The sequence below is a fragment of the Equus caballus genome, chromosome 18, assembly GCF_041296265.1.
Source record: "Equus caballus isolate H_3958 breed thoroughbred chromosome 18, TB-T2T, whole genome shotgun sequence".
NCBI lineage: Eukaryota > Metazoa > Chordata > Mammalia > Perissodactyla > Equidae > Equus > Equus caballus.
The window spans coordinates 17,666,096-17,693,805 of record NC_091701.1 but is presented as its reverse complement, the minus strand read 5'-3'; the positions used below and the strand labels follow the sequence as shown (position 1 = coordinate 17,693,805).

General features: G+C 40.8%; 1 protein-coding gene and 1 long non-coding RNA gene across 21 annotated transcripts in view; one reads left to right on the top strand and one right to left on the bottom strand.

Moving 5' to 3' along the window:
• Nucleotides 1-27,710, top strand: part of NCKAP5 (NCK associated protein 5) — a 918,003-nt gene that overhangs the window by 845,652 nt on the left and 44,641 nt on the right. For 14 of the 20 annotated variants that reach the window (XM_070241812.1, XM_070241809.1, XM_023622814.2 and 11 more), the window contains 2 exons: nucleotides 14,382-14,696; nucleotides 17,197-17,333. In XM_070241812.1, coding sequence (XP_070097913.1) covers nucleotides 14,382-14,696; nucleotides 17,197-17,333 — 452 coding nt within the window. Of the gene's footprint in view, nucleotides 1-14,381; nucleotides 14,697-17,196; nucleotides 17,334-20,081; nucleotides 20,215-27,710 lie in introns of all 20 variants that reach the window. The other 6 variants (XM_070241813.1, XM_070241814.1, XM_023622818.2 and 3 more) reach the window with 1 other exon arrangement.
• LOC138918757 (uncharacterized) lies at nucleotides 1,644-25,909 on the bottom strand. The gene is made up of 2 exons (XR_011428474.1): nucleotides 25,610-25,909; nucleotides 1,644-4,703 (listed from the first exon to the last, which is right to left on the bottom strand). It is a non-coding gene; the product is annotated as an uncharacterized lncRNA (long non-coding RNA).

Here is a 27,710-nt window from a genome sequence, read left to right as displayed (position 1 = left end):
TCTTTTCCTCTGTTTATTTGCCATCCATGTATCTTCTTTGGTAACATATGAATTCAAATTTTTTGCTCAATTTTGTATTGAGTTGCCTGTCCTCATTACTGCATTAAAATTCTTTTAATTCTGGATCCAAATCCCTTATTAGATATACTTTTTGCTATTTTCTTCCAGCCTGTTGCTTTCCTTTTAATTTTCTTAACAGTGCCTTTTAAGAGGAAGTTTTTTATTTTGATCGTCTAATTTACTATTTTTTTCCTTTATGGTTCATGTTTTTGAGTTCTAATTAAGAAATTGTTGCCTAATCCAAGGTCACAGAGATATTCTTCTCTGTGTTCTCTAGAATGTTTATGGTTTTAGTATTACGTTTCAATCTATGCATTGTTTTGTTTACAGCGTGAGAAAAGGGTTGAAGTTCATTTTTCTTCATATGAATATTCTGTGTTTCCAGTACCTTTTGTTCAAATACTATCTTTCCCCCATTCAATTACGTTGTCATCTTTGTCAGGAATCAATTGATAATGTGTGTGTGAGTCTATTTCTGAAATGTCTGTTCTGTTCCACTGATCTGTATACAAATCCTTACCCAATGCTACATTCTCTTGCTTAGTGTAGAAAAGTAGAATTCCGGTAGTGTCAGTCCTCTGACATTGTTTTACTTTTTAAAAAATGTTTACATTTCCAAATAATTTTAGACTCAGTTTGTCAATGTCTATAATGAAGTCTGATAGTGTTTTGATTAGGACTACACTGAATCTGTAGATCAATTTGGAGAGAATTGATATCCAAATAATACTGAACCTCCTTAACCATGAATATATTTAAAGTGGATTTCTTTTTTTTCCCCCATTTTTTTCAATTTTTTTTTATTGAGTTCATAATAGTTTACATCAGTGTGAGATTTCAGTTGGGCATTATTTCTTGACTGTCACCACACAAGTGCTCCCCTTCACACCCTGTGCCCACCCCTCACACCCCTTCCTCTAGTAACCACTGAACTGTTTTCTTTGTCCATATACTTGTTTATATTCCACACATGAGTGAAATCATCTGGTGTTTGTCTTTCTCAGACTGGCTTATTTCGCTTAGCATAATTCCCTCTAGGTCCTTCCATGTTATTGCAAATGGGATGAATTTGTCTTTTTTCTGGCTGAGTAGTATTCCATTGTATATACATACCACTTCTTCTTTATCCAATCATCGGTCGATGGGCACTTGGGTTGTTTCCATTTCTTGGCTATTGTGAATAGTGCAGCAACGAACATAGGGGTGTATATGTTACTTTGGATTGTTGATTTCAAATTGTGTAGATACCAAGTAGTGGGATAGCTGGGTCATATGGTAGTTCTATTTTTAGTTTTTTGAGGAATCTCCATGCTGTTTTCCATAGTAGCTGCACCAGTTTGCGTTCTCATCAGCAGTGTATGAGGGTTCCCTTCTCTCCACACCCTCTCCAACATTTGTTATTTTTAGTCGTAGTGATTATAGCCATTTTAACAAGTATAAGGTGGTATCTTAGTGTAGTTTTGTTTTGTATTTCCCTGATGATTAGTGATGTTGAACATCTTTTCATGTATTTATTGGCCATCTGTATATCTTCTTTGGAAAAATGTCTGTTCATCTACTTCACCCATTTTTTGATCGGGTTGTTTGTTTTTTTATTGTTCAGTTGTGTGAGTTCCTTATCTATTATGGAGATTAACCCCTTGTCAGATATATGCTTTGCAAATATTTTATCCCAATTGGTGGGTTGTCTCTTTGTTTTGATTCTAGTTTCTTTTGCCTTGCAGAAGCTCTTTAGTCTGATGAAATCCCACTTGTTTATTTTTTCTTTTGTTTCCCTTGTCTGAGAGGACATGGTATTTGAAAAGATCCTTTTTAGTTCGATGTCAAAGAGTGTACTACTGATGTTATCTTCCAGGAGTTTTATAGTTTCAGGACATATCTTCAAGTCTTTGATTCATTTTGAGTTTATTTTTGTGTATGGTATGAGATAGTGGTCTACCTTCATTCTTTTGCTCATGGCTGTCCAGTTTTCCCAACACCATTTATTGAAGAGACCATCTTTTCTCCTTTGTGTGTTCTTGGCACCTTTGTCGAAGATTAGCTGTCCATAGATGTGTGGTTTTATTTCTGGGCTTTCAGTTCTGTTCCATTGATCTGTGTGCCTGTTTTTGGATCAGTACCATGCCGATTAGATCACTATGGCTTTGTAGTACATTTTGAAGTCAGAGATTGTGATGCCTCCAGCTTTGTTCTTTTTTATCAAGATTGCCTTAGCAATTCGGGGTTCTTTGATTGCCCCATACAAATTTTAGTATTCTTTGTTCTATTTCCATGAAGAATGTCATTGGGATTCTGATAAGGATTGCACTGAATCTGTAGCTTACTTTGGGTAGTATGGACATTTTAACGATGTTTATTCTTCCAATCCATGAGCATAAAGTGAATTTCTTATAGACAGCATATAATTAGATCTTGCCTTTTTTTCCTTAAATCAAATCTGACAATCTCAGCCTATTAATTGGGATGTTTAGGCCATTTACATTTAATTAATTATTTAGATGGTTGGGTTTAAATCTACCAACTTAGCATTTATTTTCTATTTGTCCCATCTGTCCTTAGATTTTTGTCTTCTTTTGAATTGACTATTTTTATGATTCTACTTTATCTCCACTTGCAACTTAACTATACTTCTTTGTTTTAATGATTGATCTAATGTTTAAATGTAATTTAATTACATCTTTACTTTAGCACACTATTTTAAATATATTACAGATTACTTCCTTGTAACCCTTCCCACCCTTTATGCTATTGTTATATATTTTACTTCTACGTATGTTAGAAACCCTGCAATACGTTGTTACATTTGCTTTAGTCAATTATCTCTTAGAGACTAAAAAATAAGAAAAATATATTTTATGTACACCATGTATTTACCATTTCTGGTGTTCATCATTATTTTTTGTGTATCCAGATTTCTACAAGATACCCATTTTTCATCTGCAGGTGAAACTTTTCTTAATATTTCTTACACTAAAAATAATCTGGCAATGAATTACCTCAGCTTTTGTTTGTTTGAAAAATATTTATTTTTCCTTGATTTTTAAATTAATTAAAATTAATTTTTAAAAGGTTGATAGGGTTTTTTTCTTCTCAGCACTTTAAATATGTTATTCTACTGTCTTTTGTCTTTACGTAGTTTCTGAGATGAAGCCTGCTGTCAGTTTTTCCTTTGTTCTGTAAAGTATCTTTTTCCTCAGTTCATTTTAGGATTTAATCTTTGACATTAATATTCAACAATTTGGCTATGATGTGTCTTAGTGTGGTTTTCAGAGTGTTGGTTCTTCTAGTTATGGTTCATTGAGTCTCTTAGATTTGGGGTATATAGTTTTTATCAAATATGGTACATTTTTGGTTATTTCTTCACATAATGTTTTCTACCCCTTCCTCTCTTTTCTTTTTCCTTCTGGGGCTCCAATTATACATATTTAGACCACTTCATATTGACTCCCAGGTCACTGAGGGTCTGTTTATTTTTTTAAGTCTTTTTTCTCTATGTGCTTTATTTTGGATAGTTTATATTATGTCTTCAAATTCACTGATCTTTTTTTCTGCTGTATATAATCTCTCTGTTAATCTGCTCTTAATTCTATGTGGTGCTTTATTTTTTCATTTAAATGTAGTTTTCCTGTCTATAATTTCCACTTTGGTATTTTTATTATTTTAATATCTCCTAATTATGTTCGTTTTACTTTATATCTTTGTGCATATTTATGACATCTACAATATTTTTGGGTTCTTGTTTTTTAACTTTATTCTCTCTCATTACTGTGTCTGTTCCTATTGATTAATTTTTCTCCTGGATATAGATCATATTTTCCTGCTTTTTTGCAGTGCTTCCTGATTTTTGATTGGATGCCAAGATTGTAAATTTTACATTGTTGAGTGCTGGATTTCATTGTATTCTTTTAAAGACTGTGGACTTTGTTCTGGGGTACATTTAACGTATTTGCAGATTAGTTTTATTTTTCCAGACTTTCTCTTAAGTTTTGTTATGACAAGCTTAGGGAAGCCTTTAGTCTGGGTATAATTTAGCCTCACTACTAAGGCTTGACCCTTCTTAGGACTCAAGAAGTTTTAACCTCTCTGGATGGTGGAAACATAAACTATTTTCATCCTTATAGGAGCTCAGGAAATTATTTAACCTACTGCTTCACAGTAATTGTTTCTCTGACCTCACGAATTTCACTTCTTGCGTGTGCAGCTTGGTTCTCAGCTGGAGACTGTAGGGAAACTACGACTATTTCCATTCTTTCCAAACACTGCCCTGAAAATTCTTGCTACCTTGACTCCCACCACACACACACCTGTATTTATCTCTTCAATTCAGCAGGACCTCCAGACTCTGTTCCTTCTCTCTGTGTTTCAGTCTGGAAAGTGTCACCAGGCAGTTGTCTGAAGAGATTGTAGGGCTCATCTCATTTGTTTTCCTTGATCAAGTTCTATGCTGCCTATAGTCCAATGTCTGAAAACAGTCTTTAACAGTGGATGTGTGTTCTTGTGACAGTTAATTCTTAATGGACAGAAACAAAAATCTGTATATATTTTCACCCAAATCTGTCTCCTTTGGTCTGCTGGATTTCATGACTTCTTTATTATCTTCCTGTAGAGACAGCCATGGGATATTGGAGAGTGGAGAATGGCAGCTGAAATAGAAAGATAGCCTCTTATCAACTTCACCCTTCTCTTCACCCATATTTTAACTACAGTCACACGAAATAAAAATAAATGATCCTTGAATATTCACTTAAAATTGATTACCTTATAATAATTAAAATCCTGAACCAAGCAAGTAAGGCATGTTAAAGTGAATATTAAAAATAAAAAGTTTAGGGGTATGAAGACTTAAGCTTTCTTCCTTTCTGCATATAATTTGAGAAATCATTAATATTGATTAAATATAGAGACAAATGGAGAAAAACATCTATGAACTTTAAATTCTTATCTTTCTGGAGACTTTCTTTAAATATCTATAGTTAAGGTAATATAAGCAAAGTAAAATAACTTATAATTTTAGAGTATATACATTTTAATTTAAAAAATTAGGTTAACAATACATAGGATGCTTTAGCTCTTGTAAACATCTTTAATAAATTTTTATCTGTTGCAAAATTGATGGGTCTGAATCTCCCCATGCTTCTGTTTTTGCATGCTTCTTTCCGAATAAAGCTGTTTTGAATCTCTTCCTGTAGCACCTTACCCCCAATTTATTTTCTTTCCTTCCTTCCCTCACTTGCCTTATCAAAGCAGATATTATCCAGGCAGGTGAAATGGAGAGTAGAGGCAGTTGTCCATATAATTGAGCAAACCTGATATGGAGTGAGAGAGATTTAGAGAGATAGAATTACCCATAATAGCCATCTGTGTCCATCAGATTCACCAGATAATTGTTCAACTTTTCACTTCATTTTGGCAGGACAGTGAAGGATGGAGCGAATCCATGAGATAGTAGATCATTAAAGAGATACAAGGATAACCTTTTAGGATAAATACACTGTACCTTCTCTAAGGGGAAATCATGACCTATTAATTTGGGAATGTGATCTGAGAATGTAATAAATCTGAACAAAGGAGAATCAGTAAACGTCATTTATTTAGACCTTTCACATGCTTTTCATAAGCACCTGTCCAAAAGTGGATTAGAAGAAGATATAAGCAAGTAGTGAAATTATAATTAGATTGGGAGAAAAAAGTTGAGGTTAGAGTAATTTTGTCATGGATAGAGAATGAGCATGGATAACAGAAAACAAAAGGAAAAAGGAAATAAGTTGGCATTTCCTCAATTAGAAAAATGGTGATCACAGATCAGGGCTGGAACCATTGTGGTTCTTCATTTTTATGGTGCTCTAGAAAGTTTGCTAAGGAAAGTAAGGTTTATTTATTTTTTTTCAATTAGAAAAATGTCTAAGGAGGATGAGATTTGACATATGGATAGGAAGGTGGTCAAGGGGTAGTCGTTGCTTTGTGGGGAGTTAGTAGGGATCTGTGTTATACTCTCATAAACAAGGACTTTGACCTGGAAGTGATGACTACAAAACAATATGTAGCAGTCTGGGATTCAAGTCTGTTCCTAGATCAGCTGACTAATTCAAACAAATGCTGGGCATTAAACTGTAGTGGTTATCTTAACTTACTCTTCTATATCACAGTAAATACTGCATACAAATCTGGCTATTGTTTTACAAGACAGGCATAGTAGCATAGCAAGTATGAAGAAGTTATGTGAAGATCTCAAGATTTTTCAGTCTGGAGGAATAAGAGTATAGAGATAATTATTAGCATTTGTACAATCAAGAAGGGTTTGGAAAGTTCCATAACAACTCTCTTAATAGCAGACCAAGAGCCATCCCCAGAATCTTAGGAGAGGTTGTTTGAGCATCAGTAACAAGAAGGAGCACATCTTATAGCAAACTTAAGGAATTTTTTCTTAGGGCTTATACCAGCTGAATATGTAAATAAATTCAAGAAGGATTTTTATGAATTTGTGGTCTACTTGGGCATTTGGAACATATTTCGGACCTTTTCTATTTTATATCCTTTAGTCATATATTTTATGTCACAGATTTTATGACCACCACAATATTTTATGTGATGCTAGACACAGAATATTGGGTTCACCAGATATCAACCTGGCCTGAGGTGGCACGTCTTTTATATTGGCTTAAATAACTTGTCCTTTATCTTTACAAAGGAGTTTCATGATCTGCTTTTTCCCTTTTTAAGTCTTTTGTCATATTAATTCCTTACTTTTTTCCCTATATTCATTCCTTATGTACCAGTGTGCCAGACCCCAAACATGCCAGTCTTCCTTTATATCAAAGAGAACACAAGGGATTGAAAAACAATCCCTTTACATTCTCCTATACACCTTTCCAATTTCAGAATATTTAAATCCAGTCTGAACTTAGAGGTTGAGTATTCTCATGCATTCTAAAGCCGTCAAATTGAATTTATTTTTTCAGAAGGTCATCTTAATGCCACAGCCAAAAGTTATCCAATGGTTGTGAATAAATAGCCAATACAGTCATTTTGGACTACTTTGACAAAAACCACAGGGTAAACTTAGAATGAATAACCTACATTTAATTGATGTGGCTTTAGCAACAGGCTTAGTTTTTGTTAGCTTGCTTCATCCACACACATGAAGGGAGAGATGTGCAAATAAAGAGATCTGTTCTCCCATCTGTAGTTTAAGTTTCTGTTGCCAATAGCACACGTAGCTTAAAGATGTTTAGGAACCTGGAGAAAACTCATACAAAGATTTATTTCCATGGCCACTTGCATTATAGGAAAGTGTGCCAGTTAATAATATGGTATGAATATTCAACATCCATACGTTGCTCTTTCTGGATGGTGAATTGTGTTGGGTCCTCATTGTATGTTTGGCTGAAAGTTTTGTAGATATGATTGAAGTTCTCAAAGTAAAAAACAGTTTTGGGTTTTACAGTTTTCTGTGTTCCCAGGATTTTTGAGTATTGAAAAGGAAAAAAAAATCAGTGATTAATAAGGTAATTTGTTTGAATCTATAAGAGAGGGTAGATCATTGCACAGAAGCAGGTATAACCTTTTAGAATATATGTGCTGTACCTTTGCTAACTGAAAATCACAGCTTACTAATTTGAAGATGTTCCCTGATAATGCAGTAGGTCTACGAACAAAGGATTATCAGTAAACATCACTTGTTTAGGCTCTTAAAAAAGCCTAAGAATTTTTGAGAAAATGGACTCCATCCTTTCTATACATGAGTCAGTTTGCAACCAACTCCAAGTACTTTGCTCCATATTCATAATTGCTCACTAATGATTATGATCAACTAAGCTCCAAGGAAATGGTTACCAAAAGGTAATTGCTTAGGAAATAACCAGCATAGTTGTTTAGTGAAATGTACCCAGGTGCTGCAGGAAAACAGTAACCACACAGACGAAAGTCTGGTATGCCCTGTATTCCATGCCACTGTGTGTGTTGTGTACCTGCAGCGGCCCTCACCTCTCCCCGACAACCACTTAAGGAAACTTACTGAGAACCTACTTTGTAATGAGCACTGTGCTGGGCTTATTAGAAATGAGCTCTGATGATATGAGTTCAGAATCGTTTAAAAAATCCCTCATTGTCACACAGCTAGCAGGTAGCCAAGTAGGTCTTTAAGCCTAGCCTTTCTAACTCTGCAGCCTGTTTTCTTTTCACTTCATTCTTCTGAATATTCAGAGTAACTTAGAAACCGAGTCAGGTTTTCTTAAGCCTATCCTATACAATAATCTCTTTGGACAGACACATTAATAATACCAAGAGTTTGGGTCTACAAATTCAAGTGATTAAAGATTTTTAAGGTAGAATGTGTAAGAGAAAGTTGAGACATTTTCATCTGTAGAAGAGAAGAGTGAGGAAAAAGTTAGTGGCATCTCCCAAATGCTCAAAATCATTGCTAATTCAGATTCCATTAACTGGGAAATTTATATTAACTGAAACAGTACTGGAAATAAGTTTTCCCTTTGCAGCCATTTTTAAAGATAATGTTACTGTATAAAGGAATAGTATAAAACAAGTTTGGGAGAAGCATATACAACTCCATGAAGATAACAAATTGTTTTAAAAGAGAGAATTCACTGTTTTGTGTAAATACATATAAGAAGTTACTGAGTAATGTCATCTCCTCACTACAAATGGCTCCCAGGACCTAGACTCTGAGAACTTAGTTCTTACACTGCTATGGGTGCTGATGCTAAATGGGTTGCCAGCACTCAGTTTAGCATCCCTGAGGATGAGGCTTAAGGTAATGATGGTACCCCAGCTTTTGCTAGACCTGGGACCCGCCAGCCCTGATGCTTTGAGGTTGGAGCGGGAACTGAGGAGGACGCTAAAGCAGGGTTCCACAGGCTGTCCTTTGTCTTGGTCACAGACCCTTGCTCCAGGGACTTGGAAGTATTAAGAAATTAGTCTTCAAAATATTCAATAATTCTGAATAATCTTATCCCTCTGGCTATCTGAATTAATGAAGTCCAGCTGTATGTGAAAAATAGCTACACTGAAGAAGGAAGTCAGCTGTTTTCTTTGGATCCTGGAGTCGGAACAAAAAGCAGCAGATTGGGACTTCAAAAGGAAGGGTGCATATTCAGTTTAATTTCAGGAAGAACTTTGTAAAGATTAGCGCTGTTTTTCATCCACCTATTCTTTCATTCTACTCAGTGAGAGCTGACCGTCAGGCACTGTGCTGAGTACTCGCAATGGAGCATAAATCAGATACTCTATCAGCCTATAATTATTATTAGCTCTACCAGCATATAATTCCCATACGGTAAAATAAGGGCAATATAGAAGCAAGAATAGGCTTATATGGGAATATTGAGGAGATGAGTAATATCCAGTCTGCCCCCAGGATGCTTACAGTCTAATAACACTTATTATGAGAATTACTGGGGCTGGCCCCGTGGCCGAGTGGTTAAGTTCGCGCGCTCCGCTGCAGGCGGCCCAGTGTTTCGTTGGTTCGAATCCTGGGCGCGGACATGGCACTGCTCATCAGACCACGCTGAGACAGCGTCCCACATGCCACAACTAGAAGAACCCACAACGAAGAATACGCAACTATGTACCGGGGGGCTTTGGGGAGAAAAAGGAAAAAAAAATAAAATCTTTAAAAAGAATTACTGCCGTTTTCTAAATAATAGCTATGTACGTGTTCTGGGCATCATGCCATGTTTGTTACATGCAATGTTTCTAGTCCTCAAGGCACCCTATGATGAAGGTTATGTTATCTAATTTTCAGATGAGGAAACTAAAGCCACTTGCCAAGACACCTAGTACAAGGAACAGAAGGGTTAATGCTCACTGGAGGGCTGAGTGGGCATTTTATATTTCATACCCTAAGTTAATAGTTGGAAATCCCCAGTGGAAATGTTTCTCCAGAGTGTCTTCTCCACCACCATCCCATGCAGACCCTCACCCTTCTTGGCTGCTCATCTCCCTCTTAGGCACAATAACTTCCCTCCTTACTGAGGCTTTGATGCCAGACAATATTCCTAACCCAAGTACTCTCAACATTTTTCTCAACAAAAGAGGGCCTAAGAATTCTCATACCAGCTGCCAAGAGACTAAAATATTATCCATATCCTTGCCTGCCAGAGATATGCAAGGTAATCTGTTCAAGGTGTCAGTAAAAGAAGATCCTGAGTCCATTCTATAAAAGATTTCCCACCATTCTGCTGCTGACATGCCGTGGATGGATCCCAGGTGTGCTGAGATGTGGCAACCTCAGCTCTCAGGTGGCTAGTGGTTCTGGGGCAGCTGGTGTTTTCCTCAGTGAGCCATATATTTTCTATGTGTGCCACGACTTTAAAAGGCCTGGGAAGCACTGCTGTAAGTGATCCCATGAAATGTCTGGGGCTTGTTGGTGGTGGTAAGTGAGAGAACTTACCTTGAGAGATAGATGGACAGAAGGCAAATGGGACAATGAGAAGTAGGTGGGAGGACTCACTCAGGTCAGAGATGTAATTGGTGACCTTGGAAGAATGAAACCCGCTCGTCCATCCAGTGACCCAACCCTTGAACTCATTAGCAAGGCCCTGTTGGCAGCTGTTCTCACAGCCACAAATGTGAACTTACACTTGTCAAGATCAAGACCGAGTCAACTCATTTGAAATGCAAGGCCGGCTTGCCCCTTTGAACTTTGTTCCTATCATGGCCATTTAATTATTTTGTGAGTTCTTAAAATTCTCTGAGAAAAAACTGCCTTCAGAAGTACAATATCTAAGACTTTTTCAGGTTACAATATTTTTATGAACTGTAAGAAACTTACAGTGCCTGAAAGAAACTACATAAAGAAGGTGTCAGCATTTTCAATATAAACTCCATTTCCAAAGGTTTATGCATTCTGGAGAAATTTGCTTGAGGGTGAAACTGGCATATGGAGCCTGAGTCCCTGACTGTCCACACCTCATTTCATAGGTACTTACAAATGAGTCCTTCAAATTTACTACATTTGGCATCTATAATTTTTAGAAATAAAAAATGGCTTTAATAGCAGGTGGTTTCTGAGTTTAATATTAGTGCGCACAATTCTCAGAGAATCAGAGAACTCAGGAATATCAGCAGTCTTGTTTATAGATTCTGGTGTGACGATATTGTGAAGGGAAAGAAGGAAAAGAGAATAATTTAAAGGGACAGACACCAGTAAGTGTTGGTGTCCTCAGAAGAGCACCAGACTTAGACTTCTTTCAACATTTTTTCCTACCCCAGATCCCTCCTCGCTCTTTTTCCTGCTCTGTACTATAGGGCAGGCCAACATGCATGGACTTTGGTCTGAGAGGCCTTTCCCCAGAAAATCACTGAAAAGACAGCCAAGAATCTCACTTTACTTTCTGATTCCCCATTTAAGGGGACTGGATTAAGTGCTTTCTGAGCGGTAAAATATTTGGAGGGGAGAAAATTCTTAGACAAAGCCAGGAAAACATTGTTCTTGTAAGCAATGCTTATCACCAAGCCCAGAGAGCTGAGATAAACACCCAAAAAGGCGTGGCATGGAAGTGGTTCTCAGGAACGGTGTCCATCAGGATGTATAGGCATCCTGTGTAGGGGCAGCAGCCACGTAGATGCCAAGAATGTCTAACCTCAGGATGGGTAGCATGGGAACCAGCTAGAATTCAGCCGCCCACACCAATTCCAGAGGAGAAGCTGGGTACCTTGCCCAGGAGCACGGGGCCATTCTGTGAGCTTTCTGCTCACAAGGCTGCCTCAATCGCTGTTAACTGAGAGGACCCCACTTCTGGATTTACCTGCACATTTTGGAGGAATCAGTATCACTTGGTGGTTAAGAGCAGAGTCTTTGTAATTATGCAAGGCTGGATTTAAATCCAATCTCTTTATTTATAGCATATGGCCTTGGGCAAGCGACTTAACCTTTTTGAGCCATGATTCCTCATTTGTAAATGGCGATAATCGTTCTTACCTTATGAGCTTGTGAAGATGAAGAGATGCTACAAAGAAAGCAGTGAACTCCTGGTAGCTGTAATAAGCAGCCAAACTTGACGATCCATCTTCACAAAAGGAACAGAGCCCCTAGTGTCCCACTGTACTGAACACTCTTTGGTTCAGGGGTGGGCGGTCGTGAAGATGCTGGGAGTAAATTATTATGGCAGGCAGCCTGGGGCCTGTAGGGACTAACACACCTCAGCTGTTACATCCCATGTATCCTTAATTCCCATCTCCAAAGGCTAGGTCAGTTCTGATGAAGATCTGCTTACTCCTGTGTGAGACTGAAATAGTTCAGACATTTATAATTGCCCCAAGTACAACATGTGGACATGCTAAATCTGAAGAGCGTTGTATATCTAGGCTAAAATGAAGAAAGGACACTGAATTCTGAACAGCAGGGTCTTTCTTTTTGAACTCTTTTGGCAATACTCCCTATGCAAACAGATGATTATTTCTCAAAAAGGCCATTCTGTAACAATTAAGTCCCCTTAATTGAGAAGACGATGAATCGAGAAGACAATGAATAATCTATAAAGCTCGTTGAGAGTAAAGCTGACCAGATCGAGGCCCTAAAATGAATGGGGCTGAAACTTAGCCCTTATGACCTTGGGAAAGAAAAGCACCTCTCAGACCATAGCCATGTGACTCAGGGCTCCTGCAGTCAGTGACCCATCTCTGGGATCCAACGGTATTTGAAATGTCTGAATGGCACCACACTGGAGAAAAGGTATCTGCTCTTTCTGATAAATATCCCTTTGGAGACTGAAGCTTCTCTTTTGTTCCCAGTGCTACCAAAACCAAACACCAAACCTACTAGAACCTATAAAAGCCAACTCTGTACTCATCCCCATCCCTTTGTTTTTACCCTAGTTCTAGCAAATTCCCAGAATTCAGCTACTCAGAGCAAAGAGATTATGAGAAGGAGGAGGGAATGGGCAGATTCTGAACTTCAGATACTAATTGATCAGCATCAAATGAGATTGTGTAAGGAAGGTACTTAAGGATAAATTATTTACCTATCAGATGTCTACTAATATCTCATAAACATCCTAAGCATTTTGGGTTTTTCACCATTCATTATTTCATTCATTCAGCTATCTCATGATATGCTAGGTGTCATCCTAAATTCTAAAGATTTGATAGTGAACATACTTATATCCTCACGGCAACCTTAAAAGAAACCTGAGACCTTGAGAGGTTAAGGATCTTGTACAAGGATTCACACAATTAGTTATTGGCAGAGACCACACTCCAAGCCAGTGTTCCATAAGGCCCCACCAGAATGTTACCTATTGAGCCTCTTGACACAAAGATTACATCGTATTCTATAACATTCTCCACCGTGCCTAACAGGCTGAGTTGTGCCTCTTACCCAGTCCTAGATTTATAAGACACTAATGTAAACTTTACTGAGGATGTTTCATTTTAAGATTATCATATAAACAGGAGACTTTTTGGGTGACAACCAGATCTTGAAAGCTGTCTCATTGGCTTAGATAAAACACACCATCATTTCAGAAATCAAATACATAAAAATTTTTTCAGATATTGCATTTTTGCCTGAATATAAAATTTTTGAAGATGAAACATCATTAGCAGAATATGTCGCACATGTATGGTGAAATCAACTTTATTTGTGTTAGGGAATAGTGGGATCTATGGAAGTGACAAGAAATCCAAAGGGTACTGATGAGTTTTTTCATTGCATAAGGTAAGAGAGAAAGACAGAAAGCTGTAGTCTTCTCAATAAGACTTCAAATGACAGTTGGGTCAATTGAAGTCCACACGATAAAGTGATGTTACCACATGATAAAGGAGGGTACCTTTTGGGATGACCTTTATAGCATGTGAATTATTTGTCCTCACAGTCAAATCAAGAGGCCAGAGACTTATTTAACTGCCAAATGGGTGGTAATTCATGTAAGAGATGCAGTTACCTTTGTTAGAACACCACTTCAATTTGTTATGTGTGCTCATTACTCATCTTATTTCAGTTAATAAATTTCACCTAATTGATTGAAGTCATATGATTCCCAATTGAAATAAGGGTGATCAAAAGTAATTTTTGGTCTCTAATGACTGTTCTTTTTCTATTACAATTCTGGAGAACCATCCAGCGTGTATGTACATGTGACTCTTGCTGCCGGTAACAGTGGGCCTTCTTACCTCATATTACATGAAGGGAAAATTTTCATGTTCAATTAAATGTTTCATGCCACTCACTGGAAATTTCCTACACCATTAATAGTATTTCTTCCTTCTGGATGTCCCCCTTCCTCCAGATCAGATCCAAATGCCCGTGATTCTTTTACCTTTTTCACATGAGGCTTTTCTAATCCTCACTCTGTTACTCTGTCTAGAATCAAACTGCCAGATGAGGACGCTGGACAGTGGGATCGGAACCTTTCCACTCCCAGACTCGGGGAATCGCTCAGCAGGACGCTACATATGTCAACCAGAATCCCCAGAAGACAGTGAGCCCATCCTGTCTCTCCAGCCAGCCGTTGGTGCAGCTTCTTCCATCAGAGCCCAGACCCTTGAACGAGAAGTGCCTTCCTCTGCAGACAGCCAGGGCTCTGCAGATAACACCGTTGTTCACTCCACATCCGACCCCATCGTGACTGCCAGAGGGATGCGACCTCCTCAGAGTCGCCTCCCCAAACCAGCCTCCTCAGGTAAAATGCCTATTCCCTTCCAAATTTAATTGTTTTCCCACAAAAAATAATGCACCTGACAAAAATGGAAAACAGGCAGCAGAAAAAGTTTCCATCAGGAAGTAATTCATCTGCCTGATGGAAAGGTGGATGCATGAAAATTCCTGCATGTCTTCACCCAAAAGGTAAAACAAGTATTACACATTATTATGTTAAGGAATGTATACATGTATAAAGGAAACCAGCAGGTAAGCACCAGTATATGGATATATAAATTGATGAAGAAAAAAAACCACACAACATACAGTCAGGAGATTTTATCTTTTAAAACTTAACTCTGAATATAGACCAGTTTAGGCCTACAACAGATTTAGTGGAAATGTTGTTTGCCCTCTAACCAGAAACATATGTCTTCTGACATATTCCTATCCTGTTCAAATATATTTATACGTTTAACTATAAAAAAAATTAGTTTGATATATTAGCAGTAGATTGTACATTAACTGTAATAAAATGGAGTGAGCCTTCCCGTTGAGAAGTACCATCTTTCCTCGCAGTCAACTGAAGCAAGCTTTCATGATTAAAGATAGGACCAGGGTAAGGGTCAGAGTTTTTTCATTGTTCCCTCAAGATTAAAAATATCTATTCCAGCCCAAGATGACAGTAAATAATTTTTAACTTGTATGGCTTATGTTGCATTTATGTTTATGCCATGCATAAGCATATGACATAGAACTGTAAAGACTTTCGTTTATGATTTGATGATTAGAAAGGAGCCACAAGTAGTGACTACACTGTAGGCTTCTGAGAAATTAGAAAAGAAGACTTTTAATTAAACATCTTTGAGTAAATGGGATTGCGCTATTCCCATGGCTGAGTTGTCCCTTCGTACGGTAACACTAGCTGCCATGAATATTTCACCACAAACTTCTGCTCATTCCAAGCCAAGGCTACATTTTAAAAGGCTGTAATGCATATTATTTTTGAAATAAGTCCATTGTTAATTAATGACGCAGCCTCCAGAGATTCAGGGGTGAAATCTTAGTTATAGATTATGTGCTCCATGCCTGAATAGTCACATGTGTGACCTCAATTCAGCAGCGGGCTGCTGAGTAGACTCCATGATTAAACACTGTCATTATAACAAATTGAATAGAAACTGCAAGCCTTGAATTGCTTCGTAAGAAGGCGATAGGAAGGAGATTGTTCTGATCTTGCTGCTAGTTTTCACTGCACTGGTTTTCTAAGGTTTGTGTCTTAATTAAATTGTCATGAAGAGTTGTAAAAAAGTAATGTAAGGTTGAGAGTGAGGTCAACACACTGCAGGACATCTTTGTGTCACTCATCCTGAAGCTTCCTGTCCACCAAATGATTTTGTCACTGTGGTCCAGAGGCAGGGCTAGCTTTCCTAGATTTCTCTTTTCTCTGTGGCCATTGGTTACTGATTTTAAAAATTAAGGAATGGAGAACTATCTGGAACAACAGGGAAGTGGTTTAGAGCAGTCACTTCCTGTTTAATGTATGCATTTGAGCTGGTTTTTCTCTTATTCCTGTATCAAAAATGGAAGTAACTGTGCAAAGCTCACAGTGCTGATGAAAATACAATTACTTCGCTTCTGCTCACAAGCAAAATACTTTTGAGAGGCTATCACAGCATGTGCTGTTGATAATCTTGAGGCTGGAGGATAATAACAGCAATTCTCCTTTCTGGCATAAGGAAGGAATACACTCTGTGGGTTAATCTACTATTATGGGTAATGGAGGAACTTTCCTTAATCATTCTCTGCTAATTACACCCTTGCTACTCCAAATGTGATCCATGGACCAGCATCATCAGCATCACCTGAGAGCTTGTCAGAAATGCAGAATCTCAGACCCCACCCCAGACCAACTGAAGCAGAATCTGCAGTTTAACAAAAGCTGAGCTGATGCGTGTGTGCATTAAGGCTTGAGAAGCACTGCCCCACAACATCTTTAATGGCAGAGAGGAAACGTAAGGGCAGAAGAGGAAAGTTTCCCAGACCACATTATTCAAAATGACCTTCACAGGTATTCTAGGAAAATAAAGCTCCCTTGCTCAAATATGTTTGGGAAAGGCTGCAAATTCAAATCCTTCTTTTGGAAATTATAACAATCCCCATTAGCACAATGAAGGCTCTAAGAAGTCCTCCAAAAGGGAATCCTGTTTGTTATTTGATGAAAACCATTATTTGAGGAATAATCAGTGTTTCCCAAACAGTTTGCCTACTTTCTAACATGAAAAGTCGAACAACAGTTTGTGGAAAAGTGGGCCAAGGACAGTTTGCCTTCGGGTCTCCAAGGTGACCATTCTCTCTATATATACATAATTATGCAGATATTTCCATTAGCACAGACTTGCAGGGGACAGAATGTTGGGAAACCCAGCTTTCACCATATTTGGGCCGTTTTTATTATTTCTGAATATCTCACCCACCTCCCTTTCTAAAGTTGTAGAGTTGAACAAAGCTGATTATGATTTCATATACATTTCCTCATTTAGGAAAAATTGATTCTCTAAAGCAGAATGAAGCAGAGCCAAGGCCTCAGACTTGCTCGTCATTCGAATATGCTGAAAACACAATGGCAAGCCAGCCACTTCCAGACTGGAGGAGTGAAGATGCCACTGCTGAGACCCAGGTAAAGGGGAGGCCGACAGGAGGGCACCCTCCACCTGTTGGTCCTGATGGTGAAAAGTGAACTTCTTAAACACATTTGTGATAGATTTCATTTGAAAGTAAATTTGTGGTTGGTTCAGTGAATGAAGATCAAGGCCCAAGGTTCACCTTTTTTCCTGAGACAGTAAGTTACTTCATAGAGCCTTGAGAGGAATTCAAATGGTTCCACGGATCTGCACCCAGATTCCTGACGTATGGATGGTCTCCCCTAGTTAGGCTCTCTCAAGCCATTCACTCTCCCAAGCCATAAGAGCACCATTTAGAATGACTTAATGATGTTTTTTCATTATCTCATCAGTTGCTTTAACCTTTCCCTTGCTCCTATGAGATATGTAAGGCAGGTATAATTAGACTCCTTTTAGGCATGGAGTGGTCAAATAATGTGCCAGAGTGAATGAGACCTGCATTTCTTCACTCCCTATCGTTTTTGCTATGGGTTCTTCATCCACACTGAGATGGCACACACGGGCCTCCTAATGTGTGATTGGACCTCGGGAGGAGCTCATGGCTCAGGAACTCTGCTTTCTTTTGTTGTTCTTAGTGCAATTGCATGGATTCTCACTCCTAGTGACCCTGTGTACAGCAGAGTGGAACCCTGCCCAGTCTTTTTGCACCATCCTCTCACCTTCCAGTGCTATGTCAGTACTCCACTGCTATTCATAGGGTTTTTCTGGTCAATTGCTTCGGAAGGGGGTGGCCAGGTCCTTCTTCCTAGGCTGTCTTAGTCTGGAAGCTCCACTGAAACCTGTCCACCATGGGTGACCCTATCAGTGTTTGAAATACCAGTGGCATAGCTTTCAGCATTATAGCAACACACAGCCGCCATAGTATGACAACCGACAGGTGATGTGGTTCCCTGGCCGGGAATTGAACCCAGGCCACAGCAGTGAGAGCACCGAATCTTAACCACTAGACCAGAAAGGCTGGCCATGCTTTATTTGAGGACTGGAAAACTGTGAAAACCCTAAAAGACACCCAGAGTTGGAAGGAAAATAGCTCAGAGACAACAGGTGTTGACAATGACAAAGGGTTTGGGCAATTCCAAGAAAGCGAAAAAAAAATGAATTACTCAGTGCAGCCAGGAGGGAGTTGTCCCCTCTACATGTGATGGCAGAACACTCCCCACCCAACATATATGTCTACCGACACACACACACACCTCTGGGGTCCCTTATCTCATCATCCTGCGCCATCTCTGGCCACTAGAAATCCTGCCCTAACTAGTGAGAGTCTCCACTCTGACTTAGAACTTAGAGCTCTGCTTCACTGACCACTAAGGAGGGGAAGCTCAAAGCAAGAGTTAGCTTTATATTTCCAGTGCCCAGCACAGTACCTGATTCCATTAGTGTTTCTTGAGTGGAGGGATGAAAAAAATGCATCTCAGCGTACCCAGAAAGTGTTCCTGGAGTCCTGCTGGAACTCTAGACGTGGATTAACATGTCAACTGCCTCAGCAATGCCTGAACACAGCATTATTGCCACACCAGTGACATCGTCACAGGTCAGGCTGTGTGTTCATTTGAGCAAGAGAAGAGACTGAGTCCCTTAACCCACGAACTGTCAATCTGAGCATTATAAAGACATGGGGCTCCCCTGGAGTCACAGCCAATAGACCTTGTCATCCTTCACGGACATCATCCTTGCTAGACTACTGGTATCTCCTGTGTTGAGGTCTGTGCCCCAGAACCTAGCACACCGCTTGGCACAGAGTAGGTTCTCAGTAAACATCTGTTGAATGAATGGATAAATGAGTAAATGAATGAAGAAATAAAGGAAATGAGTAACTGCTTGAATTGATAACCCCAGCCAAGGGAGCTCATATCCTGAAATGAGTTTTTATAATTTCCAACCAAATGACGCCCTCCCAAACATTCTTTAGAGACTCATCTCACACAGCTGTACCTGAACTGTTTGGGATGAGTGGGGTCTGATGAACTCGAATAGGATAGTCTGCACACAGAAAAGACAGTCCTGAGCCCCTTGATTCTACACTTAGCAGTTGCAGTCCTGGAGCTAGAATTCCGTTTATGTGCACAGAGACAGAAACTGTTCATGCAGTATCAAAACTGCCTAGCTGCATTATCGCCAGGCCAGTGACATCCTCAGTCAGGCTGTGTATGCATGTTAGTGAGAGGGGGCACTGAGTCCCTCAACCCGTGAACTGTCAGTAGACTCAGGGATCATATAGAGTTAGCAACTGCATACTTTTCTAAAGGTTTCTATCCTTTCAGGGGCTGGAAGAAAATTATAAATTAAGCAAACACTTATTCTTTTGTCCCCAAGGTTGATTTTTTTTCACACCCTCTAATGCTTGAAAGCCAGTGATGAGATCACTTCAATAAATAAGCCATTAGGCTCAGAACAGAAGATCATAGTAGGCATTTGAGAAAAATAAGACCCTATAAAGAAGTATACAAAATGCAGAATGGGTAGCCGTGGGGACTTTCCTGTGCCTGGGACAATGGCAGACTGTGGTCAATGGCTTCATTAATACAGGCTCATTTCTACAGCTCTGGTAATTGAGTAACTGCGCCAGCTCCACTAGGAGCAGGTAGACAGGCCAAGCAGAGTCATTCTTGGGGGTGCGGTGGGAACGGAATTCTGTGCACACAACGACGGCCGAATATGAACCGTTTCCTGTCCTCACAGGATGTTCTGCCCCATTTTGATTTGCATGAATAATCTTAACAGTCTCATTATTACTCATTTAGGACAAGGTACCCAGAATGTGTGCGTACTCTGCCAGCGGTGGCAGTGATAGTGACAGTGACCTGGACTATGAAAATAATGGTTTTGGAGCTGGAAGGGGCAAGTTAGTGAAAGCAATGAAGAGCCCCACCCAAGGTAACGCATGGCAAGCACACTGGCCATTCGGGGCTCCCCTCTCTCAGGGGTGCCGCTGATTATTCCCTGCCACTGTGCTCTGCCTCCACCTGCCCTTGCTTTTATATTTTAGCTGCCCATCTCTCCTGAGATCTAATTTTCTGGTACATACAGAAGATTGTCTATGTGCATCAATTTGTTTTCTGGTATAATCTTCATGACATTGCAGTGCGGTCTGTAAGGATTTTATTTCCAAATCTGGCATCTCTCAAAAAGCCTCCCATTGAGTTATCTCAGTAATGAAGGAATGACTATAAAGATAACTTGGTTCTTAATTACATACTTTGGCAAGTTAAATCATCCAGTAAGCCATGGATGGAGTTTTCCAGGCTCTTTGCTAATATCATGCTGTGTAACTCTGGGCCTGTTACCCACGTCATTATGAACAGGTCTGTTTATGAGGTTGAAATATCCTCACACTGTTTTTATCTGCATCAGAATTGGCAGTAGAAAAACCATCATCCTGAGATATTTAAAAATATGTATATTCAGATGGCATTTCCTTACAGATACAAAAGGACAGAGGAACCCCTAATACGAAGTGTGATCTGGGGTCTGCTTTTCTTGTAATCTATTCTGGATTGTCAGAAATATTTTAATGATGCAATGGAGAATCATTCTTTTCATACTAATCAACTTTTCCTCAAATACTAATTTAGCAATTATATGATGAAATCATGACTTTCTTTTTTTAAAAGACGGATATGTTGCTTTAGCAAAAAACATAATTTAGCAACCATGTGTTTTTCCAATTTTCCAAGAGTCTTGACATCTGTGACACGTGGAGTTAAGATTGGCATGTGAAAACAGCCATTAACCTGAGCCTCCACTTTGCTCCTTGCATCCTACAAGTCATCAGAGAAGCAGGACCAATGGTTGAATCCTGCAAAGGCTTACCAAGAAGAAGGTGGCAAATGCCCCTGGCATTTTAGTTAGGTTGTTGTCCCGGTTAGCTCTCTGTGATCTGTCACTGTCCCTCTGATTGTGACAAATCAAGGGAGGAGAGGAGTTCATTGTCATGGGGCCTGCCTAGTGAAGACACCTGCGGCCAGGCCACCTTCTAGTCCAGGCTCTTCCCTTGAACTTATTGTGGGTCCATAGTGAATAACCTCACCTCACTGACTCAACCTCACCTCAACTGCTCCATCCAAGAATGATTTCCAAGGTCCCGTCTAGCTCTAAAACTTCATTCATTTATTGAACAAATGTTTATTGAAAGCCTCCTCTGGGCCAGCTTTCCAGCAGAGAGTAAATGAACAAAGATCCCTGGCAGACAGTAAATAATAGATATAATAAGCAAGTAAATGTATATAGTTTGTTGAATAGAGATAAATGCTGGGGAAAAGACAATGTAAGGCAGAGGGGGGTCCCGGAGAGCAGGACTGCCAGGAGTGGTGATGGGAGGGGCAGATGTTAAAATTCCCGTAGAGCAGTCCAAACAAGCCTTACTGAGAAGGAGATGTTTGAGTAGAGCTTAGAAGGAAGAGAGAGAGAGAGAGCGAGCCAGGCGAATATCTGGAGAAAGAGCATTCCCAGCAGAGGGAACAGCCCATGCAGAGGGCTTGAGGAGGAACAGGAGGAGGCCAGCATGGCTGTGGCAGAGAGAGCAAGTCGGAAGATTGGGCAATGAGGTCAGATAAGTAAAAGGAGCCAGAGCTCGTAAGGCCTTGCTGGGCTTGCTGAGGACTTTGGCTGGGAGACATGTGTGCGAGCCTTTGGACAAGTCAGAGCAAAGGAATGGCATGATCTGAGATGTTTTAAATGGATCAGTCTGGCTGCCATGTCGTGAAGACTGAAGAAGCAAGATCAACTGAAAAGCTATTCCAGTCATTCAGGCAGGACATGTTCGTGACTGGGACTAGGGCGATCCCAGGGAAGGAGTGAGCAGCACTGGCTAACAGAACTCTCTGCAGTGATCGAAGGTTCAGGGTCTGCACTGCCCAATACCACAGCCACCGACCACACATGGCTCGTAAACACTTGAAACATGGCTAGGTCAAGTAGGGAGCTAAATTTTTAAATTTAATTTTTGCTGTAGTTTTTCTAAGAGTTCTCCCTTGGGCCATTCTTTTTTTTTTTTCTCTATTTTAATTTTTTAAATTTTATTTAACTTTAATTTAAATATTAATAGCCCCATGTGGCTCATTCAACACAGGGAGTGCGAATGGTCTGATTCCAGATCTAATTAAAAATACAACACAGCTCACTGATAGATTGGAGGTGGTGGTGAAAGAAAAAGCAGAGTCAAAGATGGCTCCAAGACTTGGGTTCTGGAAGGGTAGGCATTCTGCCAACTGAAATGGGGAAGTCTGAGTTTGGGGCTCGGGGAGGCAGATTTGTAGTTAATTTTAGACATGCGGAGTTTGAGGTACCCATTAAGCAAGTGGAGGTGTTGAGTAGGTGATGGGCTGTGTGAGTGTGAAGTTCAGCAGATCAGGTCTGGTGTGGAAAAGTAAATTTTAGCATCAGCAGGTAGGCGGCATTTAAGGCCCTGGGTCCAGATGAGATCAGGAGGGGAGAGAGTGTTGCTAGAGAGAGGCCTTCATCTTCCCGAGTTGAGAGGTTGAGGAGAAGAGGAAGAACCAGAGAAGGCAACTGAGGAGGAGCAAGCAGTGAGGGATAGGAGAGCCGGGCAGTGTGGTGTCTCAGAAGCCAAGTGAAGAAAGATGTCCGGGAGGAATTCGTGATTCCATATGTGGCTTGTTAGTAAAAAGAGGGACACAATCTTCATATTCAGTCCTATGTCTTCCTCTGGCAGTGGGGTTCCAGAGTAGGGTGGGGAGAAGGAAATGGGAGAGGGGAGGAGGGATGGTCTAAAGGCAATTTGAAGAAAGATCAAGATAAACTATTTGAGGGGCTGGCCCCGTGGCCGAGCGGTTAAGTTCGCACACTCCGCTGCAGGCGGCCCAGTGTTTCGTTGGTTCGAATCCTGGGCGCGGACATGACACTGCTCATCAAACCATGCTGAGGCAGCGTCCCACATGCCACAACTAGAAGGACCCACAACGAAGAATATACAACTATGTACTGGGGGGCTTTGGGGAGAAAAAGGAAAAAATAAAATCTTTAAAAAAAAAAAAGATAAACTATTTGAATGAGGGAGCACCTGAGTAGGAGAGAAACTACGTTAGGGTTCAAATTTTAACATAGCTTTGTGTAAATGAGTTGTGCAAAGCAATAGGGAATAAGCATTCGGCGATGGCTGCGGATCCTGGTGAACAGTGAACTTGCTCCTTTAACTTTTATTTCTGTCCTTCTGCAAAATGAAGGGAGTCTCAGCCTGAGTTTTTTTCTCTCTGTGCTCACTTTGCCCGTCCTCTTCCCTCCAACCAGAGCAAATCTCTATTTGAAAGGAGGGGGCTTCTTTCATACTATTACATCAGCCTCTGGGCAAATGGCGCTTCTGGGGGTAAAACCATGAGGTCTATGCAGAGGAGCCCTGGAAGCTACACAGCCAGCAAGAAGCTTCTTGCCTCTAGCCAGGCACCTACCCTCTGCCTTTAACAGCGGACTTGTTGCCAGGGCTCTGTCATCTGCACCCCTGACCCAGCCGGCCAGCACTCAACCTGGGCTGATCAGGGTGCTGCCAGAAAGAGAAAATGTATGCAGACTGCTGGGGTGGCCGTGGGTGTGTGCTGGCTTCCAGCAAACCTTGGGAAGGGACATTTAGGGTGGACACGGCACTGTTAATTTTTTAAATGTGAGCAAGGTTGATCTTAAAAGAAAATAGGAACGATTAAGAGAAAAACACCAAAAGGAGGACGTGCCTTGGGTGCGCAGGGTGGAGATTTTCTTCCCTCGGGTCATGATTTTGCCATGCTTCATCGCGTGTGCCTATGAAAGTGAGATCTCCCCCCATTCTCTCTTTAAGTAACAAGGTTGGGTAATAGAGGTCCCCAACCTGCAGAATGCATTTGCCAGTAGATCTTGAAGTCATCTTGGATGTTCTCCAAGATAGTCGCCCTTCTCAGACACACCCTCTCTCCTGGTTCCCTGATTTCCCTCAGGTGGTGGAGGGCTGGCACCTAACAGTGGCATTCTGTCCTCCCCGGCTTCTAGGACTTGCACACTCAGGGGCCTCCTGCTCCCACCTGTGCCCTTTCCGCTGCCCTCTCCGCTTGGCCTGCTTCTCAGTCCTTAGCCACTCCCCTGCCAGTCTCAGCATGCCTGGGGAGCCCTCCCTTTACAACAGAGTGCCCGGGGACCCCACATCCCATGGTTTCTTGTGCCCACTGGCTTCTTTGAGTCACACCCAATGTGGCAATAGAATCCTAATTTCCAAAACCCTGCCTATGGGCTCATAAAACACTTGAGTAAATGCATGTCTTTTCTTTCAAGGTTAGTTTCTTTAGCTTGACTTTGAAATATGTTTAAAAAGTCCAGGTTGTTAGCACAGAGTCGGCGGCGGCAGCAGGATTTAGGAGCTGGGGAGGCGGCGCAGCGGGTGAGGCAGCGGACAGGACTAATTCTGTGGCTTTGTTTCCACGCAGCTCCCTGCTCTAATTTGCCAAGCTGGGCATAAACCTGTCCTTGTCCTGCAGGCAGGGCCTTGGAGACGGCTGAGCAGGGGGACAAGGGCGGGAAGGTGAAGCGGGGAGAGAGCAAAGCGGGGCAGAATGTGGGACCAGAGGAGACCTAGGGGAATTGCAGCAGTGACACCCCAATCTCTGGAAGGAGGCAGGGCGAGGGGAGTCTGCCCCCTGGCTGAACCCCCCGGAACCTGGTTGGTAAAAAGTAAAAAAACAGTCTCTCGCCAAGGCTTGTCCCCCAAGCTTCTGATTCATCTACCTGGCTGCCCGCCACCAACACCAGCCCTGCCGGGTGCTTCAAAGGCAAAAATCCAAACTGAAACTTTTGTTTTTGTCTCTAGAAATCTCTGTCTCCCAAGCTCTCTGTCTTAACTGATGGTCTTGCCATCCTTTTAGGAATACAAACTGTGAAGCTAGGAGTTTTCCTCCAGTCTTCTTTCTCCCACCCTCCACATGCTGGCAGTCCCGAGGTCCTGCTGCCTCCCTCCCAGATACTTCTCCCATCTGCCCCTCTCTGTCTTGTCTATCACTGCCCAGAGGCACCTCCATCTGGTCTACACAGCCCCACTACCTCCCTTTGCCCCTTCTCCCGGTCCACCCACTGCTAGTCCTGTCCCCCTCAAATGCATCATCCACGCTGCCACCAAAGTGCCAACTCCCATCATGTTGTTCCTTTGCTTAAAACTCTTGGGGACTCTCCATCACCCAAAGACCAAATCCAATCTCCTCATTTTACAAAGTTCGCAAAGCCCACCTTGGCCTTGTCTCTCTGACTTCATCTTTCTCCATTTTCTGTCTTAAACTTTATGTGTCATCAAAATGCTCACCTGTCCTGAACACGTGATGCTGTCAGGGGCTTCTGTGCCTTTGCTCTTGTGGTCTCACTTCCTGGAATGGCTTTCACACCAACACCCTTCTTCTCTAACCTTCATCTAACTCCTGCTTAGTCCTTAAGATTCAGTTCAGACTTTCCCTCTTCCAGGAAGTCTTCCCAGATGCTCCTCCACCAGCCACACCCAAGTTGCTCTTCTTTGTTTGTTCTCCTTTAATACCCTGTAATTATTTCTGTCACTTGCCACTTGAGATTATGCTTATTTCTTTGCATGCTCAGCTCTCTCATTAGTGCCAAGATTGCTTCTCATTCATGTCCTACACTTAGCACAGGTCCTGGCAAATCAAAGGTGTTTCATAAATGTTAACATCATAAGTGTTGAATAAAAATGCAGCTAACTCACAGGACCGGTTAAGACCTGGCTTAGCTCCTGCTGTGCTCATCCATCATCCCTTTGGGCCTTTCTTGTCCAAGAAAGAAAGAGCCAGAGTAGCTACCAACAGAGAGAAATCGAATAAGGAATTTCTCCTTCTCTGAAGGCTATGCTAGAGAAAGCAGTGAATCTGTTTTCACAATTTTTCTTAATTTTTGAATTTTAGCTTACTCTTCCATGATGGCTGTTGAGGCATATCAGAATCCTCTGTTTTGTGTTGTTTCTTTTAAATGACCCCATGCCCCTGGCTTGATTTTCATAATCTCTGTCCCAATTTTGGAATTATCGTCACTCTTATTGATGAAAATGCATCACACCCTTGAGATGTGAGAGAGACAAAGGTTGAGGACCTTTGTTCTTTTGATATTTGTTATTTGAAAATCTCCAAGTTGAATTGGTTAGTTGATGAACAAGATTGGGGAAAAGAATAAAAGCGAATAAGAAAGTTGACTTCTAAACTAGTTCATTTTAGTTTATTCAGCTCTTACTCTGTGTCCCAGCCATTGCTGGACACTGGGGGTGGGGACAGGTTAGTGACATAGCCCTGCTCCCTAGATGCCTCTAATCAGATGTAAAGACTTGAAACATCATCTGAGAGAGGAGATCATCCAGTACCCTAAACAGTTGCTTTCTACTGCCTATGGCCTTCCTTTTGGCTCCTCAGAGTGAGGAACCAGAATTCCTCTTTCTTTTTAATTTTCATAAATTTACTTCTCCAAATTGAAACCCATTAAGGTCTACAAATTGCCATACTATTCAGCTTGCTTTCAAGAGCAGCCCCTCCCTCCTGGAGCCCCATACCCTCAAAGTGCACAATCAGGTCAAATAAGGAAATCTTCAGTCGGCGTCCCACAGCCACCAGATGAGGCTTGTCTAGTCAAGCTCCAGGTTCCTGACAATTAGTTCATTTTCTTCGTTTGAAGGTGATTACATTCAACAAATTACAAAGAGCCAGGGCAGTTGAGTTAAAAACAGTTGGTTTTGCAGTAATTAGAAAAACACGAGGAAGTGATGACTGTGGAACAATATTAAAAGGAACACTGAAGGATAACGCTCCAGTTCCTGGTTAATTCTTCAGCTTGAATATTTAGAGATTCACAACTAATTATGCAGAGATGATGAATTTTAAAAATGCTGCCACCCTGACTTCCCAAGGCCAAGGACTTTGACTATTAATAGAGCAATCAGATTTTGCTATATTATAGAGAATTCACACAAAGTTGCATCTATTTTAAAGCATTCATCTGGCACATGACTTAAAGACGACAAATTTCTGTAATGTGCAAAATCAACATTGGGTTATACTCAATCCAAACTCGTTATAATCACTCCAAGTTCCCCCAGATAAATCTATTGTTTAAAATGGACACTACAGGTAAGAGTTATCTTTAGTCCTTCCTGAAACTTCTCTCTTATTAGGTCATTTTAAAGATTTGCTTTATTTTTGACAAGCTCATGCCAACTTGAGGTGAATGGCCTCATGCAATAACATGCAAGGGATTTGTCTTCTAGCATTCAACTTTCCTGGATGACAAATGGAAAGTACTGACCATGACAAGCGGGCTGCTCTGAGACCCTTACTGAAATCAGGGTCTCAAATTTCTCTCTGTCACCATTCATCCACCATCAGAAAACCCACAGCCCTTTCAGCTGTTCTGATTGG